This window comes from Leptonychotes weddellii, chromosome 5 (genome assembly GCF_054177405.1).
Source record: "Leptonychotes weddellii isolate Sample4059 chromosome 5, ASM5417740v2, whole genome shotgun sequence".
Taxonomy (NCBI): Eukaryota; Metazoa; Chordata; class Mammalia; order Carnivora; family Phocidae; genus Leptonychotes; species Leptonychotes weddellii.
The window spans coordinates 8,328,235-8,349,646 of NC_138373.1; the positions used below are offsets into that span (position 1 = coordinate 8,328,235).

The window sequence follows — 21,412 nt, forward strand, 5'->3', positions numbered from 1 at the left end:
GCCAGCGCTCCAAAGATGCAGACGGATGGGCATGAGGCTGGCAGCCTTGACGCGTGGCTTTCCCGGCCCTTCGGTGGAGAGCAAGCCCCCAGATGAAGGTCACGCGGGAAAATGAGCTCCTCTGTGGCTTTTCAGAAGCAAGCCCCAATGGGATGCCATCAGTAAAATCCAGACTGTGGGAAACTGTGAAACAGACGATCTGGTTTCTGGAACAAAAACGCTGCAGGGAGACACCCGGGATGGAGGGGCAGCCCATCCAGCGAGAGACTTCCTGTCACGTTGAGGAGGAGAAGCCAGGCACCAACGGCTATAGCTGTGTCATTCCATTCGCGTGACATTTGGGAAAAGGCAAAACTACAGGGACAGAAATAAGATCGTGGTCACTCGGGGGGTTGGGGGGGTGGGTGGGTGTTCACTGCACAGGGACACGGGGAATGTTGTACGTCTTGACTGTAACACTGCTTATACAACCACATATCTCTGGCAGAACTCATCAAATGGCACTTTTTTTTTTTTTTTTAAGTAGGCTCCATACCCCGCGTGAAGCCCAATATGGGGTTTGAACTCACAACCCTGAGCTCAAGCCGGGAGCTGAGATCAAGAGTCGGATGCTTAACTGACTGAGCCACCCAGGCGCCCCGAACTGCATACTTTAAAAAGGTGGGTTTTGCTGCATGTAAATTATACCCGACATATCTGACCCCCCAAGAGAGAGTCTTACAAGATTTATTTATCAACTGCCGTCTTGCTTACATCCTGAATTTTTAAAAAAAGTGTTAAAAAAAAAATCTATCGGGCGCCTGGGTGGCTCAGTTGGTTAAGCGACTGCCTTCGGCTCAGGTCATGATCCTGGAGTCCCGGGATCGAGTCCCGCATCGGGCTCCCTGCTCGGCGGGGAGTCTACTTCTCCCTCTGACCCTCCCCCCCTCTCATGTGCTCTCTCTCTCTCAAATAAATAAATAAAATCTTTAAAAAAAAAAAATCTATCAGTTAATCAGGAACTATGAACAAATGCTACTCAGTGTCTGAGGATCCGGAAGCTTGTGGCTGGATAGCCCTGAGCTGCGTTCAAAAAGGAGGCCCTTGAATTTTAGAAGGCTGGACTATTTTCACATTTCATACAATTCCATGTGAAAGATCTCCAAATTTGCTACGAAATCATGATTCCTTTATTCAGACTTCACATGGATGGCATGACTACTTCTGAAATATGATGGCTCTCAGATAAGCCAGGAGTAGCGGGGAGGAGAGGAAACATGACTCCGTACAGGTGGAGGGCTGTTTACGCTGGGTGATCGGGGCTGGTGCTCGAGTTCACTCTTTGTGCTCTGTGTTTCGGGGTTTGTTTGAAATGTTCCACAGTAAAAAGCTGTTTCTCTTTAAAGCACTCTCAGGCGCCAGACGTGAAGCCGAGGTGTGTGTGGGGGCACCACGGCGCTCCTCACCTCCAACAGAGCCGAAGAAGAGCCCAGAGGCCCAGGCTGCGGCGGGGTGCGGGCCCCCCTACAAGGGTGGTCCTGTTCAGCTGCACACTGCTGCCAGGCCTCAGCGGGGACCCAGAGCCTCTGATTTCTCTTTTTTTTCTTCAAGAGAAGCTATAAGTCTGGGTTTTATGTACCAGCCTTTGCAATGTTCGAATTTATTTTTGGGGGGGTGGGGAGGAGCAGAGGGAGAGGGAGAGAGAGAATCCTAAGCAGGCTCCATGACCAGTGCAGAGCCTGATGCAGGGCTCGATCTCATGATCCTGAGATCATGACCCGAGCAGGAATCAAGAGTCAGATGCTTAACTGACTGAGCCAGTCAGGCGCCCCTAAATGTTCTAATTTAAAACAATGTTCTAATTTAAAGGTCTAAAACCCCCGTGCAAGCCAAGGCCAGCCTGTGGGCCAGTCCGCCCCAGAGACAGCCGCGGGAGTAGGCTTAGTGCTGACTAATAACAGCCGTTTTCCGAATGTCCCACGCGAGGGTCCCACACAGGGGTGGTGCCCGAGGGGAGGCAGAAATACAAATGCCCATCCAAAAAGACAGGTGCTCCACGCAGAGTGTTGTGCTCCATGCGTGAGCAAAGTGGGGGCAGCGGGGCCCCTGGAGCTTCAGACTCCTGTGGGAACCATCATACCCTGGTGGTCTTTGACCAGGAGCCACCCTGGAACGTTCTGTCCAGGGGCACAAGCTGGGTGGAGGCTGAGGACTAAGTGGGAGTGGATAGGAAACAGCCACTTCTGGAGTTACTACCAGCATCATTAAGAGAATGTGCTGCTCTCTTCAACAAGCCTTTAACTGCTATTACAAACAGTTCAAAAGGCCTCCCCAGGGCATACAACTGTGTTTGTAGACCAGAAGACTCCATATTGTAAGGTGCCAATTAATTTACAGATGTGATCCAATCCCAACTAAAACCCCAGCAGGGCTGGTTTTATTCCCTCTTTGGTTTTGGTGGACATTGACAAGCTGGTTCTAAAAGTTACACGGAAATGTCAAGGGCCCAAAGAAGCCAAGCGAATCCTAAAAAAACAAAGCTGAAGGACGTGGCCTACCAGATATAAAGTCAAGAGTGACTACGAAAGCACAGAAAATAGAATACTGCGGTATTGACGAAGGGACAAAAAAGCAGATCAAAGGGACAGAACAGTCTAGAAACTAACCCGCATTTCACAGGTCAATCACGGTTATCTGATTTATATCAACAGTGATGCTGAAGGGCAGTGGGAAGACAAGGGCCTTTTTCAATACCTGGTGCTGGGTCCAGTGGATGGATGGCCACAGGGGACAAAATGAACCTTGAAGCGCCACACACAACCGGCCAATGCCAAGTCAATGTCAGCTGGACGGAGGTCTAAGTTTAAAGCTACACCAAAGGGACGCCTGGGTGGCTCAGTCGGTTAAGCATCTGCCTGTGGCTCAGGTCACGATCCCGGGAGCCTGGGATCGAGTCCCACATCTGGCTCCCTGCTCAGGGAGGAGTCTGCTTCTCCCTCTGCCCTTCCCCTGCTTGTGCTTTCTCTCAAATGGATAAAATCTTTAAAACAAATTAAAAAATAAAAGAAATAAAAAAGATTTATTTTAGAGAGAAAGAGAGCATGAGCAGGGGGAGGGGCAGAGGGAGAGGCAGACCCCCCACTGAGCATGGAGCCCGACTCGGGGCTTGATCTCACGACCCGGAGATCATGATCTGAGCCGAAAAGAAGAGTTGGATGCTTAACCTGACTGAGCCACCCAGATGCCCCTCAAGGAAGCTTTTAAAAGAAAACATAAAAAGAACATCTTTATGGGGCGCCTGGGTGACTCAGTTGTTAAGCGTCTGCCTTCGGCTCAGGTCATGGTCCCAGGGTCCTGGGATCGAGCCCCACCTCGGGCTCCCTGCTCTGCGGGAAGCCTGCTTCTCCCTTTCCCACTCCCCCTGTTTGTGTTCCCTCTCTCGCTGTGTCTCTGTCAAATAAATAAATAAAATCTTTAAAAAAAAAAAACAACAAAACATCTTTATGACCTTGAGATAAGTTAAGAATTCTTAACCTGGACAGAAAAATATCAACCATAAAGGTCTAAGGTCAACCGAAAGGTTGAGGAATTGGACTAAGTGGAAGTCAAGCACTTCTGACCATCAGAAGACATAAGTAAGAGGGTAAGGAGGCAAGTTACGGAAAGGAGACGATATTTACAGTATGTTTATCTAACAAAGGCCTCATATCTAGAATACAAAGAACCCTGACAAATCAACGGGGCCCATAACCCAGTGGGAGCGATGGGCAAATTCTTGAACAGACCTTCACCAAAGGTTTCTAAATGGCCAGTAAAACATATGACAAGGTCATGAGTCTTCAGAGAAGTGCAAATCAAGACAGGATGCCGCCACACGCCTGTTCAAATGGCTACAACGAAAAGGTTGATAAAAGCAAGTGTGAGGATGGGACATGCCAGTGGCGGGCTGGACACCGGGACAAACAGGTTGGGAAACCGTTCAGGAGGATCCACCAGAGCTGAATCTAAACCTTCCCCACACCTCGCCAGCTCTGAGTCACGGCACACACGGAACAGAAACATGTCCATACAGGAACCAAACACGCCCACTAGAACGTTCACGAGAGCACTGTTTCTGACTGTTCTCCCGACTGGAACCTGTCGGAATAACTGTCATTATCAGAATGAAGAAATTATGGTTATTCACATAATGGAAAACCAAATGAGACCAAAGAATGTCACATACACCTCAGAGCGCGTGCTCTGTGACACAGACTGTGGGAGCCATTTTGGTGACAGGTGCGTACTTTTATGTCTGTGCATTACATACACTTCAGCAGAAAGGTGACGAACAAAAACAAAGCAGTCCTTCCAGAACCGACCTGCCCTCTGACCCTCCCTGGTCTCCTGCTCATCTCCCCTGCTGGCCATGGGGACCAGACAAAGGAGTGGCGGGTGGCCTAACCCTGCTAACCACAGCTCACTCTCAGCCCTAACACAAAAAACAAAAGAATTAAAAAAAAAAAAAAAAAGCGCCACAGTCTTCCTTCTAGCAGCCTGGCCTCTCTCTTCTCTAGTCACCCCATCCCCTGATGCTTGCAAAGGGTCCAAATCTCTTAACTTTGGGTTTTGCTCGGCTCCCTTGCCCCACCTAGCTACTCCCAGAGGCATCCTCAGTCTCCCCAGTTCCCAAGCCTGCCTTGCGCAGACTCCTGCTGGCCCTCCCGGCTCTTCCCGCCCAGGCCCCCTTGTCCCATCGACTGTGCCTTCCCTGGGCTAGCCCCAGGACTCCCTTCTCTGGCCTCACCATCTCTCTCGGGCCCACTTCCTGGAGGGCCCGCTCCACCCATCCCTGTCCATCCCCCATGCAGCCCACATGCGGCCCTGCTGATCAGGCTCTGACTGCCTTGTCCGCACCCCCCGGGGCTCCCCCAAAATACTTTCCACACCAGGAAGGCATGTGGGCCAGCCGGTCCTTCCATCCTGCCTCACCATGCTAGCCACACAGCCCTGGGCCATGCACAGTCCCCACGCTAAGCCTTGTGACTCCCCACTGAGCTGGTGGCCGCGGAGGCTCTGTGCTGCGGCAGAGACCACCTGCACTGGCTGGAGAACGAAGTGGCAGGGACAGAGGTGCAGGGTTTGCAGCAGGAGGGCCAGGCTTGTGGCCCCGGGGCACCAGCTGAGTGACCTCTCGGAGTCTGTTTTCTCAGGTGTGAAATAGGGCACTGGCCCATCTTAAGAGGCCGAGGGCATCGCAGCGAAGGGGGAAGTGTGGCTTGTGGAGTCTGCAGGTCTGGCTGGACGACTGGCTCTGCTCCCTGTAAGTTAGGTGACCTGGGTCCTCGGTCACTGGCGTCTCAGTATGCTCATTCGCAAAGCAGGGTGATAAAGCCTTCCCTGAAGGGCTCTGGTGAGACTGGACAGGATATTAATAGTAAGGATAAAGATACTACATGTCATTCGGGGGCAGGGCCACGGCCATTTGCACCTGGACCTGGGCAAAGCGCTCACCGATGATTACGATTAGAGTGTTTCAGTTCTACAGCGCAGGACGTAAGGACAGTTATGACCTCCATTAAGAGCCAAGGGCGTGGACTTGGAAAGATTAAGTCACAGGGAACGTCGCACGACTACTCGCGGCAGAGGCAGGACTCGAACCTTTGTCACCCAACTCTGGGGTCTAGACCCACGGCACTGGGAAGGGGTCCCCCGCGGAGGGCCCATGCACTCGGGGCACGGGTGTGCAGGGGACACCTCCGCTTTCCAGACGAGCAAACTCGGGGCCACTGGAAACGGGGACCTGGTCACGGGTCCCTTACCTTGTGTACCACACTTTTCTCCCCGCAAAAGTTTCCACACTAGGAAGGCACGTGGGCCAGCCGCAGCACAAGAGGCTGGAGTCCGGCTGGCCAGTCGGCCCTTCCATCCTGCCTCTGGCCCTCTGCGGGCAAAGCCCTCCAAGCCCTGGGGCGTGACAGCACCTTCTAGAACCTGCTCAACACCAACCCCCCTCGGCACACCTTCCGGTCCCTCTATCTTAGAGTTCCCGGAGCCTGTGTCTCCCTGTCTGCCTGGGGCTGTGGCAGAGGTCCTGATCGGACAATGCACACGAGCACATTTCCTAGAGCATTTGTACAAAGTACCCCTCGATGTCCTGACTGCACATTTTCTTTCACGTAAACGCCACCTGTCTTCTTGCAGTGCCCAGCACAGGGCTCGACACAAAATACACTCTGACACATGCTGCAGCCACCAGCGCCAGGAACACGCTAGGTGACATCACCGTCGCCTCACCTAATGCCCACACGAGCCCCAGGGGATGGGGTCATTGCCTCCATTCAGCAGACGGGAAAACTGAGGCAGGTTCGCGAAGGGAGGGTCTCGCCCAGGCCCCGCCCAGCGACAGACTGTGAGCTTGCTGAACGCAGGGACTTCCTCTATTTTGTTCGTGGCTACCTGGGGCAGAGGGGGGCCTGGGGAGGTATTTGCTGAGCTTTCAAAAATGGAAAACGACTGTCCTGTCCGTGGTACGAGGACTGTGTTCTCTGAGTATCGGCTGTGACATTTGAAGACCGTAAAACTTTTCTGGGAGAGGCAACGGTTACCACAGCTGGAACAGGGAATTAGAAGCCCATGGGACCCTGAGTGCCCAGCCTGGGGAATTCCGCCCCGAGGGGCCCTAGGGCCTGCACCTGGGACTGGCTCTGGGTGGGACTCAGGGCGCCCCCCGAAGGCAGGCCCGGGCCTTGCGGCTCTCAGCACAGGACTCCCTGGCCAGGCCCTCAAACCTGCTGGCAGGCCTCTGGGGTAGGAGTTTGGGTAAAACACAGGCAACAGTAAATGCGACAAAGTGACCTGGTTGCAGGAATGATTCAGAATTCAGGCTTGGGGGGACAGTGGTTACATCACTTTGTCACACTATCCTTTTTTATATCCAAAAACCAGGTGTGCTCTTAAACTTTCAACTAATTCGCCTTTTTACTTAAACCTTCTCCCAAGGAAGCTTTATGGAAGGTTAAAAAAAAAAATTAGTAAAGTAAAAAAAACAATGTTACGAGTAAAGTCAAGCTGGCCACTGTCTGTGACATCGTGACTTATAATAAATACATATTTGGCCTTTGTACCCTTTCTGGCACAGAGCTCCTGAAACCCTGGGCATTAAGAGCAAGGAAGGTGTCTCACAGTCCTCAGAAGCAGCCCCCTTCAGCCACACTGGGGTTTATGTTAATAAAGTGATTCCTGGAAAGCCCCTAAGGCCAGGGCTGGTTGGAAGGTGAACCAACCATGTGACACGCTGGCCCCTGACCTCCAGGGAGGGGAGAGGGGCAGAAGGCGAATGAACCCAAGGGCAGATGATTTCATCAGTCATGCCTGCACTAATGTAATGATGCCTCCATAAAAACCCAAGAGCACGGGGTTTCGAGAACTTTGGGTTTCGGCATGCTGAGCACTTCCTTGGGGGTGCTGGGAGCGCAGCACCCCCGGGGAGGGCGTGAAGCGACACAGCCCCCCCATGCCTTGCCCCCTGCACCTCCCTCTTCCATCTGGCTGTTCCTGACTTACATCCTTTATGATACACCCATAACCTAGTAAGTAAACAGCTCTCCTGAGCTCTGTGAGCCGCTCTAGCCAATGAATCAAACCTGAGGAGGGGGTTCTGGCAACTTCTGATTTATAACTGGTGACACTGGGATTTGTGACCGGTGGGGGGGCGGGCCTTACCCGTGGGATCCGACGCTAACTCCAGGCGGACAGTGTCACACCCGGCAGTGTCCCGAGGGTGGGAGAGAACTCTCCACACATCCGGGCACAGAACTGTTCAGTGTGGGTCTCGAGGAGAGCAGAACAACAGTTCTCGTCCTCCGCTGTCACCCCTAGAGCTCTAAGCTTGAGGCTGCTAGGGACAGTGGGAAGCGTGAGGTGACAAAGATGCCTTAGTGCCGAAGCGCCATCCTGCCCACGTCAGTGAGGCCACGGGACAGAAGCCATTATCTGCATCCCTCTGTGTGGCCCCGTGCAAACAGCACCTCTCTGCCCCATCACTTCGCGAGACAAGATCACAGGCCTGGAGTGAAATATTAATTGGGTGCTGGCAGTAGCTCTGACGACCTTTAATGCCCCCGAGCCTCAGATGATCTACCCGTGGAACGGTGCCTTCTCCTCTGAATGGTCCCTGTGAGGTTCCATCGAGAAACACGAACAAGAAACGGACCCGAAAGAACCTCGTGAACGCCCATGTGCTGTGGACACACAAGGGGTTGAGGGGGATCTGAAGCCCAGGCCACCAAGAAAGCACCCAAAGTGCTGCAAGGAAGCCTGCACCTCTCTCGCCTGGCTCCCTCCTGACCCGGGCCCACGGACGGGGCCCCACTGGGACTGATGGACGGGCTCTGGAAGGTTGAGAGAGGGATCCTGAGTAGGGTCACTTACGTTGGTTGAATTTTGGTGAACTCTGGGACTTCGTCTTTTTTCTTTCTGAAGAAGAACCAGTAGGTCAGGAGGCCCACAATGAGGGAAAACAGAATCATGTCCGTCATGCTGAGAAGAGACACTTCTTCGGCCACGGTCTCAGATACGGTGGCGCTGGCATCCATGTGGGAGTCCCCCATGTTGACAGGAAACTGCAGGGAGAAAGGACAGGGATGAGCAGGGTCTGCCTGAGGCCTGCGGGGGAGCACCTGAGCCCCAGAAGCTTCACCCAGGGTCTCTAGGCCCCAAGGCGGGGGCAGCACCAAGCAAAGCACCGGGGGCAGGAGCTGGTGGCCCCACACATGGCCGCTGGTCCCTCTGAGACACAGCTACAGCCTCGGACCGAAACTAAAGTAGCGAACGGCGCCGCGGTGTCCACAGGGGTCCTACCGCTGGAGCTGGAACTGGGCCCTCTGCAAACACAGAAACGGAAACCACAGGTTCCCGGTACCACCGAGCACCCTCCAGCCCCACAAGGGCTTGGAAGGCTTGGTTCCACACGAGAGTGGGCACCACTCGGAGGCAAGTCTTTTCCCCAAGTGTGCAACAGGCCTCGGCTGCCCCAAGCCCTGCCCCGCCCAAAGGCCTTCAGGACCTGCCCTTGGATGGCTCCTGGGAAATCCCTTCTGAGCCAGGCAATATGCCACCGATGAGTGTCTGTACACCTGAGACCCTGGGCCACGGGGATGGTTTACGCTAACCACGTCATTCAGGATGAATGCCTAGGACTCCGAATCACATCGTACGGGTTTGACTTCCGGGATGCTGGAGACCGAGCAGATAAGGTTAGAGACGCGGCGCCCCACGCTTGCAAGGCTGACTCCCAGTACAAGCCCTGCACACCAGGGCAGCAGTGAGCTCCCCAGTAATACTTCATACGTGTGGCCAGGCACGGCCACTGGGAGCGCTGAGCCCCCGTGATTCCAGTGGGCAAAGACAGCTGGAAGCTCGTGCCTCGTTTCTCCCGGACTCAGCCCTGCCGAGCCTTTTCCCTTGCCGGTTTCGGTCTGTATCCTGCCGTGGTACACCGTAAAAGAGCTTTTCTGAGTTCTGTGAGTCCTGGTGAACCACTGAGGACCCCAAGCACCCCAACCTCGTTCGCTCCCTTGAAAGATGCCCAGCTGGTGCTTCCACCACTGAAACCCGGCAGGGAAGCAGATCTGAGTCCACAAAGTCAGCGGGGAGTACCTACAACCCCAGCAGCGCACTCCTGCACTTGACGAGGCTGGGCTCGACTCCGCAAGGCGTGTTGCTCCATTTTGCAATCCCCGCTATCACCAAGCGGGCTGTTTCCACCACAACCGTGGCTCCCAGCCTCGGTGGGGAAAGCCTTAGTCATATCTCAGCAGCTCAGGCACAGGAGATTGCCTCATGTCTGACGTCTGTTCACTGTCCCTGCCTCCGGGAGACACCAGGGCCCCCCGCCCCCCAGCAGCTGCCCTTCCATCCAAGGACCCCGGGCACCAGCTCTGCCCTCCTAGGGCCTGTGGGGCATCGGCACCCTCAGAGCGGACCCTCGAGCTTGGCCCTCTGCTTTCTCATTCACCCAAAGTGCTTTTCTAACGGCTGAGTCCCTGTGATAATCTCAGTGCATCCCCTCTGCTATGTGACGCTACAGGACCAATTTAACTCTAGTACCCACCCCGAGCACCGTTTATATTTAAGGATGAACTTGCGCACGTTGATTATCTATTCAGCGTTCGTTCGGCACGTCTTCCTATCCAACCCTGCCAGTGTCATCTGGCGTGGTCCGTGTGGGAGAGGACCCGGCTCACAGAGTCATGCCACGCAGACCCTCAGGGCCCGGCTGACACAGGAAACCACCCCCCCCAGCATCCCCCACATAGCAGCAGCCAGCCAACGTCCGCTCCCTGTCCCACTGCCCTTCCCCCTCCGGCTCAGGTCACCCAGCCCCCTTACTTTACTGGGGGGAAACTCATGGCCATGAAGCGAAATGACCAATGACCGTTTCCTGACACATACGCGAGCTGCCCATACCACCCAAGAAAGTGGTGCCGCGGGGGGTTCCGCAGGGACAGTGTGCTGGAGAGCAGGGGATCCACACAGTCCCACTCGTCCCACGTTTGATTCCAGCCACCCAGGCCACTGCCATAGACCCCTAAGGGGCCAGCTTCACAGAGTGGCCACCGGGAGCCTTTTAAAAAGTAAGCCAGATCATGTCCCTAAGCAAACCCTTAGATGGCTTCATGTCCTACTTAGCACAAGATCTGAAGCCCTTAGCTGGCCTCTAGGCTCCATAGGGTCTGGTCCCTCACCTTTCCTCATTCCTCACCAGTCACACGGTCTCCCTGCTACCCCTCAAGCCTCCAGGTCTGCTCCTGCCCCAGGGCCTTTGCATGTGTTAATGCCGTGGCCTGGACTCTGCTCCTCTAGTTATCCGTAGGGTTCTCTCCCCCACTTCATTCAGGTCTCGGCACGCACGTCACCACCTCAGGGAGACTCTTCCTCAGTATAGTTTCTGGTCCTTCTCCCTCCCCGAGCCCACTCACAGCACGGATCACTACCGGGCATTAAGTCATACATCCTTCCCACCGGCCACCTCCCTGACTGCAGGGTCAGCCCACAAGAGCAGGGACTTCACTTTGTTCACAGCCTGACAGATGAGGAGCGCCTAACGTCAACATGGTGAATAAATGAACATGTGATTCTAGAGGGGGTGGCGTGGCAACGCCTGGCACACGAATTACCGAGTGGTTTTATCAGCCACAAAGCACAACACAGATACGTCATTACCACAGTCTGTGAGGCTATATTCACTCTCCTTCAGTCTGGCTCTGTCTCTGATCCCCGCACTTACTGCTTCCTTCAGCATCTGGGCCACTCTCCTCAAGCTCAGAGTAAGGACCCCACGCATTCTCACACCTCGTGGAAACGCCCAGGCGCTGCCCCCTGGGATGTTGACTCCCTGCAGCAAGTTAGGGTGGGGCTCCGGCCCTGAGGCCCCAACAGAATGGGGGACAGTGCCAGCACTCAGGGGTCTCAAAAGCACTGCGAGGCATAAAACTTCAGACAAGAGCCACAGAAGAGCAACAGAAAGGACCCAGCGACCATTTTATCTGAGGCCTCCTTCTACCGTAGGGAACGGAAGGCTCCCAGGAGGTAAGCAGTTCAGCCGAGTGAAAACTAGAAAGGGGCCCCTGCTTCCCAGAGGAGGGCTGGGTTCCATACCCAGTCTAAGTAGGATGGCTTATCGGACATGGGGCTCTCCCCTGCACTGCTATGAGCTCCTGAACGAAGAACAGTATCGTAGGTACCTCTGTGTCTGGAACATGGCGGAAAGGGAGGACTGGCAAGAAGGAAGTCAAGGAAAATCCTTACCCCTACGCTTCCCGTCCGAGGACAGGAGCAGCGTGCCTGGGGCTGAAGCCGTGAATGAACTGTTACCACGATTTTCATCCCGAGCCACTGGTTTCACACTGTAGCTCACACAGACGCCCACCCATTTCCCCAGCCTAAGCCTCCGCACCGCTGCCCCAGTGCCTTTACATGTGCCCGAGCTGCTTTTCCTCTCGTTGCTTCCTGCTTCAGACTTGGGGTCTGACGACCTCAGCTCAACTGTCACTCCCATGGTTCCTACTTTCCTGGCACAGAACTTGGCGCACCATCTAATGCTCGATAACTCCCCATGGAATGGACGGAAGGAGTCAATGAATATATTATGACACACGGAATGTAAAACTGTTATCATGAACCGATAACACAAAACAAGTAGACTGAAGAGAAATCTGGGGCTGGTAATGTGCCCATGTGGTAATCCACGAGGACAGATGGTGCCGAACTTTCTTGGTTCATGGAGCCCCTGGTATCTCGGCAAAATGTCCTGTCCCCAGGCCCACGGGAATACCTAACAGCTCCATTTATGGAGTAGTTAGGTCCAAACAACCACTGGAAACCCAGTTTGGCAAAGACACAAGTCATCCAAAGGAAGGTGGCATGATCTAATGTTAAAACCATGAAGCAACGCAAGCTGGTATATAATTCACGCGGAATTTGACAGATGGGACTTCTGCCATGTTGGTAAAATTAGGCACCTCTGGGAGTTTGTCCCGAGGCACCTCTGCCTGGTCTGGTATAAAATCACTCTCCTCTGCTGCCTGAAATATTCTGATGAGAACATTCTGGACGTCCTGCCTGACAAGAGTGTCCTCCACATCGAATGTGGCAGAGTGACCTCTGACGGCAAGAGAGTCTGTCGGAGACACTCCAAGGAGACTTCGGGAGCCCTGTGCACTCTTTCTGCCCTAAAAGGGTCTTTAATCTGTAGGTTGTTTCTTCTTTCTACATTTCGTGAAAAGGAGGAATATTGAACAGTACAGAGCTCTTGGGGGCCAAACGCAACATTTGTCAGCAACAGAAACCAAAACAAAACCAAAAATGAAACGTACGTGTTTAAACAGAGCAATTTCTTAACTAGAGCAGGCCCTGCCACCAGTTGGCTGGGACTCCAGTTGAACTTCTTAAAAGCAGCAGGCTTTCATGTTCTCATCTGGAAAATTAGTCACAGGAAAAAAGGGCAGATCAAAAGACCAGCCAATGAGGTCCTGCTAACCCCAAACAGACCAGATCGTATCTGACCTTTTATTACAAATTAGGTCTGTACATAGAGCTTTGATTTTTATTATAAAAGACAATATTCATACAGGAAAAGACATACATAAATAGGCAGACATATAAGAGAGAAACCATTCCTCCTGAATTTCAACAGTTGATGCCGGAGGCGAAGGGCAACCCATTCTGGTGCTTCTGAAAAGGAAGAAGACCCCTTTCTCCATCTGACCGGTTTCCAACACTGCAGGGTAAAATGATCCTCTAGGAAGTACTTGTGGCTTTGCCTTCATTGTATGCAATTTTTTTTCTTTTTTTTTAAGATTTTATTTGACAGAGAGAGCACAAGCAGGGGGAGCAGCAGGGGGAGAGGGATAAGCAGGCTCCTGCTAAGCAGGGAGCCCAATGTGGGGCTGGATCCCAGGGCCCTGGGATCATGACCTGAGCGGAAGGCAGACGCTTAACTGACTGAGCCACCCAGGTGGCCCCTGTACACAATTTCTGATCAGTAAACAAGACCGATCAAACAACCTGGCACCGACACTGGGGTGAGCTGTTCACCTGAAGGAGCGACTAGGAGAGAAGCCTGAGCAAGTGATTTGGTTGGTCCCTTCGGTATGCAGGTCACCCATTGGCAGTCACTGGCACTTGGTGGCATCCACCCCCAGGTGCAATGGGAACAGCATCTACACAAATTCACAAACCTCTGCCAAGGATTAGTGGTTTCAAGATGAGGGAAAACCCTCAACGGAGCCAAGCCTGCTTGCGCCTGATAGCTTATCCTCCAGAGATAGGGAGATGCTCAGGGGAAGGGCCCTCCCCAAGGCAGCCGCTAAAGAGCAGTAATCAAGAGAGCCATGGAACAGATTCCTCTATAGATTCCTCTAGCATGCCCACAAAGTTCATCCTCCAAACCGAGACACATCTGGTGTGGATATCTTTGGATTCACCATTTTTAGGGTTCACTCAGCTTCCTGAATCTGTAGGTTTGAGAATTTTCAGCCATTGTTTCTTCAAATACCTTTTCAGCCCACCCTCTTTCTCCTCTCCTGGGACTACGATGACATAAATGTGTTTTGTGACTGGTCCCCCAAGTCCCTGAGGCTTAGTTCACTTTTTTCCATTCTGTCTAGTTTCTGTCTGTTGCTCTCCATTGATTGGGGGTAATTCTGCTATTCTATCTTCCAGTCCTACGATGGAGCCATCCACAGAGTTTTCAATTTTCACTATGGTATTTTTCAGTTCTAAGATGTCTGTTTGGCTCTTCTTTATATCTTGTATGATTCTAACATAGGTGTCACCTTGATGTTGGCGTGTGTTGATTGGTTTTTCTCATTCAAGTTGAAATTTTCCTAGTTTTTAGTATGGTGAGTGATTTGTGATTGTATCCTAGACATTCTGGGAATAATGTTGTTACACTCTAATCTTATTTACATGTTCCCTTTTATCAGAGAGCCACCATGCGGGTGGGGGATGGAGGGTGCCAACTCATTGCTGTCATTCACAACCATGTCCCAGCAGGTACAACATCTTGGGGAAAAATTGGGCTCTGAGGAAGGGGAAGACAAGATGGTCCAAAACAGTCAAAGAGGGGCATCCAGGGACTAACATCTGAGCTGAGTCGTGAAAAGTAACCAGGGTCCACCAGCCAGATAAGGAAGATAAGAGAAGTCAGGGGAAGCACATACAAAGGCCAGGACTACGGAATAGCAGAGGTAATAGAATCTGGTGTGACTCGAGTGTGGTAAGATGGGATGCATTTGCACGTGTGGGTGCAAGGGTGTTCAGTAAGAGATGAACCTTCTGAAATACACTGAGACCAGCATGTAAAGGGCCCAGGAGCCCTCTACATGTCAGGGGTCTTTGGGTCCTGGGCAGCCAGGAACAACTGGGTGGGGATGTGGCATGATTACAACTGTCATTAGGTGGGAACCTGAACAACAGTGCCTCCACCCACCATGTCAGTACAATCATGAGGCCTTGACCAAGGCAGAACATGCCAGGCCAATGTTCCACAGGAGACAATAAGTGCCCCCAGCCGATGATCTTTCCCCCTATTTAACAGGGCTTGTGGGTGTGGTCTGGAGACATATGACTGGCACTGTGTCTGATGCAATGATGTAAAAGAGGAAGGAAGCCAGGAAAACTGGATGTGTGAAAGCATGACTTGGCAAGAAGCAGGTAGGAGAGCCAGCATCACTCAGCACAAACTGAGCTGACCAAGCCTCACAGGAGCAGACCACTGGAACTGCAGCTGGCATGGAGAGCCACGTGGGCTGGTTTCTCTCACCCCCTCTGTGGCCACCTGTCCCGAACTCCAAGTGGTGCGAACCCACAGCTCCCCTACACCCTTGGCAAATACTCCAGGGCTTTTTGTGGGCAGACATAGCAACACTATTAGAAGTTAGTGCAGGACAATATATGGGCACAGCATACTTCACAGGAGTTCTGTGAGGAAATAGAAAATATATATATTGGTCTCTGCCCCCTGTTGCTGGGACAGAGCTCCCAAAACCCTTGTAATTTCCTAAGTGATAAGAGCACTGGGAGCATCTTTTGTTCTAATGTGGCTCTGGGTGGGGTCCTGGATGGGAGATGGTCACCAGAAAGACCAAACCACAATTAGCAGCTTGAACTTTCAGCCCTGCCTGTCCCCTTCTCTAGAGATGGCAGAGGGGCTGGAAGTAGATAGAGCTAATGACATGCCTACTGAGGAAGTCTCCCCAAAGATCCCAACAGTACAGGGTTCAGAGAGCATCCAGGTTGGTGAATGCATCCACATGTCAGCAGGGTGATGCACCGCAACTCCACAGGGACAGAAGCTTCTGTACTCAGGCCCTCTCCCAGACCTCACCCTGTGAGGGTTGTTCATCTGGTTGTTCATCTGTATCCTTTACTGTGTCCTTTAATAAACTGGTAAAGGTAAATGTTTCCCTAGATGTGTGAGCTGCTCTAGCAAGTTCACTGAACCCGAGGAGAGTGTTGTGGGGAACCCCCATTTATGGCTGATTGGTCAGAAGCACAGGTGACCACCTGGATTTGTGATTGGCACCTGATCTGGGGGAGCAGTCCCATGGGACAAAGCCCTTAATCTGACACCAGCTCCAGGCAGACCTTGTCAGAACTGAGCTAAGCTGTAGGATACCCAGGTGGTGTCACAGAACTGCCTGTTGTGGGGAACCCCCACCCCCACAGTTGGGGTCAGAAGTGCTGTGTGTGGCAGCAATGTCACCGTAAATGAGACACTGGAGAAAGAACTGGGCTTTTCTAACACAAGTTCATACCAGTTCAACCTCCTGACTACCCCTCTGCCTCAATTAATTTTGAATACAAATGAGGAAACGAGAAACCCAGGAAGCTGGAGGACTTGCCTTAGTTTACGCCAGTTCTGGGCCGAACAGTTCTGAATTCTCCTCTGCCTCTAGAGCATCAGCAGGCATAAGGAGCAACAGGCTGATGAGAACCCCCAAAGGGCAATCAGAACCCTCCCCATGCAGGGCATGTGTTCACACAACAAGCCTCAGCAAGGACGATAACACTCCCCCATGTTTTACAGAAATGGGAATGGGGTGGGCCAACGCCAGGATGGCCTCCCCAAACACTGAGGACTCATGAGGAGAGCTACAGAAAGGCTCCCCACTTAGCACCAAAGACTAAGTAACACCATCAGAAGGAGTCCCCAGGATGGAACGGTCACCAAAACATGCCACATGAGAAACAGTCCAGGAACTGGAGAGGTTTACCCTAAAGGCAAGAAGATTCAGAGGCAACAGGCCCATCCCTTCTTTGGGTAGTCAGAAAACAGAGGGAGAGGGCCCTGACGGCAGAAATCAGCCCTGGGAACGGAGGACAGAGATTTACACACTGTCCAAGAACTTTCCAACAAAGGTGTCTGAAGACAGAATGAGCTGCTGTGAGGCAGGGCCCCCAGCGCAGGAGACGTGTCAACAGAAGGCTGGGTAACTCAGTGACAGAGAGAGTGCCTGCCAGCCCAGGAGCCAGGGACGCAGACCAACCAAGTGTATGTTCATTAAACTGGACTGGCTGAGGTTGGTGACAGTGCCAAGCCTCTGACCTGAGTTAATTACTGGTTCCTGAGTCTCTTTCACCGAACCCTTTGAAACACACACACACACACACACACACACACACACACACACACACACAGGGTTCTAGTTCACGATCAACAAGAGCCATGGAAAGTAGAGGCAGACACCAACACAGCAACAGAGGATCCCACGGCACAGCCTAAGGACTCACGAAAGAGGAAGAGAAATGGGGAGGCTCAGAACAGAGCTCTGAAAAAGGCAGGAAGGGGGACATACTGACTCTCTAGATTAAAAAAAAACGGTCACAAGAACAGTGTGTGCCTCACCCAGAGCGGGGCTTTCTCCTCGGGCTAAGTGAGGCTCCTGGCTCCCTGGGCACACCAGCACCCGGTCCGCACTGTGCCTTTTCCCACCCACCTCGGTCTGCACAGACACAAGATGCTGCCCCTGGATGGTCCCTTCCCCGCTCTGGCGAAGGGAAGCCTGGGAATCTGTAAACCGTGACCGACAGGAAAAGGAATCCTGGACTCCACGCCCCGGGCTGCAACGACCATTTGTGCCCAGAAATTCCAGCCTCTAACTGAAAGCCTCCAGCCACAGGGGTCTTGCCACCTCCCGTCCTAGCCTCTCCCTGCTCAAATGCTGTATGTTAAAGGGTAAGAGCCACACACCTGTTTTCTCTCTGGAGTTTTCCTTCATTTCTTCCATACATAAATATATCACACATACACATACATATACGTACATACAAAAAGCAGATAAAATGTACAGTTGACCCTTGAACAACACGGGGGCTAGGGGCAACTAACACCCCGCACAGTCAAAAATCCACGTATAACTTTTGATTCCCCCCAGATGTTACTACTACAAGCCCACTGTTGACTGGAAGCCTTACCAATAACAGAAATAATCAATTATATACTTTGTATGTTGTATGAATTCTATACTGAATCTTACTGTAACATAAGCTATAAAAAAGAAAACATCATTAAGAAAATCATAAGGAAAGGATGCCTGGGTGGCTCAGTCACTTAAACATCCAACTCTTGATTTCAGCTCAGGTCACAATCTCAGGGTCATGAGATCAAGCCCTGTGTTGGGCTCTGTGCTGACCACGGAGCCTGCTTAAGATTCTCTTCCTCTGCCCCCCTCCCTGTTCTCTCTCTCTCTTAAAAAAAGGAGGGGGGCAGCACCTGGATGGCTCAGTTGGTTAAGCGTCTGCCTTCAGCTCAGGTCATGATCCCGAAGTCCCAGGATCCAGCCCCATGTTGGGCTCCCTCCTCAGCGAGGAGTCTGCTTTTCCCTCTCTCTCTGCCCCTCCCCCCTGCTGTGCTCTCTTTCTCAAATAAATAAAATCTTTTAAAAAATCATAAGGAAGAGGAAATATATTTACAGTACTGCATGTATATATATCGACAACAATCCACGTAGAGGTGGGCCTGCGCAGTCCAAACCTGAGTTGTTCAAGGGTCGACCGTATTCTATTCTGTGAAACATTTTTCCATGTTGCTGGAGGGTCCTTTATAATGATACCTTTTTGGCTGCCACTGATTTGTTGTACCGTTATTTACTTAATTCCCTGTTCTTTGTTCATTAAAATAGGCTTGATCACTTAAATACACACAGGCACGAGGGGGAAAAGATGAGGAAAATCCCTCCCGCTGTGTGGAAGTTCACAGTCTGGTCAAGGAAACAGAGACAACACTATGGTCGAATGTGAACAATGCAGCAAAAATCAGTGTTTACAGAGTGCTGTGGGGACAGAGAAGAAGAAGTACGTGCCCCAGGGGAGTGGAGGAACACACCAGGGCTCTCTGGGCTGTTCCCAAGTTCCCACTTTGCTGGCGACCCGCAGCATGGGGGCCCACCACAAGTTACTGTTCCCTCCTCCTGGCCGCTGAGGTCAGAGCTCCGACGGGTTTACGTGGTTGGTCTGAGGCCACATGGCTGGCAGGTCGTGGAGCCTGAATTAAAAATGTGGGTCTGTTTTTCTGAGGTCCACCCTGACGTCCACTCTAAATAGTAAGAAAAGCATCTTGAAACAGAAAGCTTTTCTCTTTTGGAAAAAAATCCTTAGGGGAGCCTGGGTGGCTCAGATGGTTAAGCGTCTGCCTTCGGCTCAGGTCATGATCCCAGGGTCCTGGGATCGAGCCCCGTGTCGGGCTCCTGGCTCAGCGGGGAGCCTGCTTCTCCCTCTCCCTCTGCCTCTCTCCCTGCTCATGCTCTCTCTCTCTATCTCTCTCTCTCTGTGTCTCAAATGAATAAATAAAATCTTTAAAAAAAAAATCCTTAAATTCTTAAGGAGATTTGAATCTTTATAACTCTTGATACAAAATGCTGCTCTCAAATAGGATCAACCGCCAGCCGGACTGATGAGTAAAAAAAAAAAAAAAAAAAAGGAGAAAAGACAAGACAGCGTAAATTGCCAATACAGGAAATGGAAGCGCAGAAAGCGTAGATTCTGCCCAGATTACAAATATAACATAGGAAATTACAACCAACTTGGCGCCGACATCTGATAATGTGGATAAATTTTTTAATAGACACAAACCACCAAAGCTCACCCAAAAGAAAGAATTCAGATTAGTAGTTAAAACCTTCACCGGACGCGAACTCCAGGAGCAGACAGCTTCACGGATATAGTCTACCAAACATCTGAGGAAGACCTGACACTAGTTCTGTACAAATCCTTTCAGAAAATAGAACAGAGGGCCACCCCACTTGTTTTATGAGGCCTGTATTACCCTGATACCAAAACCAGACAAAGACCATATAAAAAAGGCGATGGGCCAATATGCCTTTGGGGCAAGGGTCACGCGTGGGAGACCCCAGGGAAGCTACTGGCAGGCTGGACAACGTGTAGTACCTTGCTCTGGGGTGTGGCTGCAGAGAGGCTATTCGTGTAAAAATTTCCCGAATTGCACACTGAAGGTCTGTGCCCTTTCACTGCATGTAAGTTACACTGCAACATAAGGGAGCATCCACAACACAATTGCGCATGTGCTCTGGCCCCAGGGATGGAAAAAAATGTCTGCATATGCATAAAATGATATGTGAGTGGATCGTCACAGAGCAGTAGCTCGGGGGGGAGATTTTAATTTTCTTCTCACTTTTTAATGTATTATTTGCTTGGTTTTCAAATAATGTGTGTGCTATTTACTTCATAAAAAATAAAATATTAAAACAAATGCCTAGCCCTCAGGGTCCAGTGATTCTCTTCCTGGGCTGTGCCTCTCACTGGGACCAGGGCACGATCGCCGCAGGACTGCTGGGAACGGCCCCAACCTGGCTGCTTAGGTTGTCAGTTCCAAACAACGCAATCTCATGGGCGCGTGGGTGGTTAAGCGGCCCATTCTTGATTTCAGTTCAGGTTGTGAACACAGGGTCCTGGGATCGAGCCCCACGTCAGGCTCCACGGTCGGGGGGAGTCTGCTTGGGATTCTCTCTCTCCCTCTGCCTCACTCTCCCACACACACACTCTCTCTCTCTCAAATGAACGAATAAATCTTAAAAAAAAAAAAAAATAAGTAGGTGGAACTATAGTATATAGTACTCTCACTGAAAGACTGCCAAAACATACTGAATAAAAAAAAAGTTATATTCTCATTATGAGACCATTAATGAAATAAAAAGTATTTCTCCGGGAAAGTGACCCACAGTGACTTCCTCTAGGGAGCGTCTGCAATATGAGTGGGGTGGTGGGTGTCTCAGGGGCCCTTTGCTTTGTCCTTTTCTAATGAGATGGCTGGTATTCCTGGTACTCACGTGTTACTTCAGAAACTAAAAATAAATACACAGCAGCTGGGTTTCTTGCCACTGAGGAAGGGAGCCACAAACGTGGCAAGAGAGAAAGGGAAGGAGCGCGGTGTGAAGGAATGGCTGCTGTCAATGCACACAGATGCGTGCGCGTGTGGGGTATATGTCCTATCCAGCTCCCAGATCCTGGCTTCTAAACACCGTTCTCCATCGGAAGGAACCAGGGCTCCTTGGAGGAATGGCGGGCTCCAGAACTAGGGCAGGAAAAGCAGTGACTGAGTCTGGATCACTTTGCTGTGCCAACCAGGAAAGAAGGGCTGGAAGAATGACAGGGGACGTGTCAAAAGGACACAGGTTCCTGGAAGGGGTCCCCACTAGCCAAATCTGTGAGCACCGAAATAAATCCCAGAGTGACAGATTAGAACCATGAGGACGAGAGCACACAAGTCAATACTGATATGAATACATACGTGAATCAATAAATACCTGGATGAATAAAGAAAGTTCTTCCTTACAGTAGAATACCAACTAAGAAAATGAAAGACTTAGAAAATCACCAACTGGCAACCTCTATGGTGACAGGGCCGTTTCAGCAAGGATTGTAAGTGCTA

At 51.6% G+C, this 21,412-nt stretch overlaps 1 protein-coding gene across 4 annotated transcripts in view; it reads right to left on the minus strand.

The window, feature by feature from the left end:
* Positions 1-21,412, minus strand: part of POR (cytochrome p450 oxidoreductase) — a 57,665-nt gene that overhangs the window by 15,578 nt on the left and 20,675 nt on the right. For all 4 annotated transcript variants that reach the window (XM_081819493.1, XM_081819492.1, XM_081819494.1 and 1 more), the window contains exon 2: positions 8,392-8,582. In XM_081819493.1, the coding sequence (XP_081675619.1) occupies positions 8,392-8,570 (179 nt within the window). In that variant the 5' untranslated portion in view covers positions 8,571-8,582. The remainder of the gene's footprint in view (positions 1-8,391; positions 8,583-21,412) is intronic.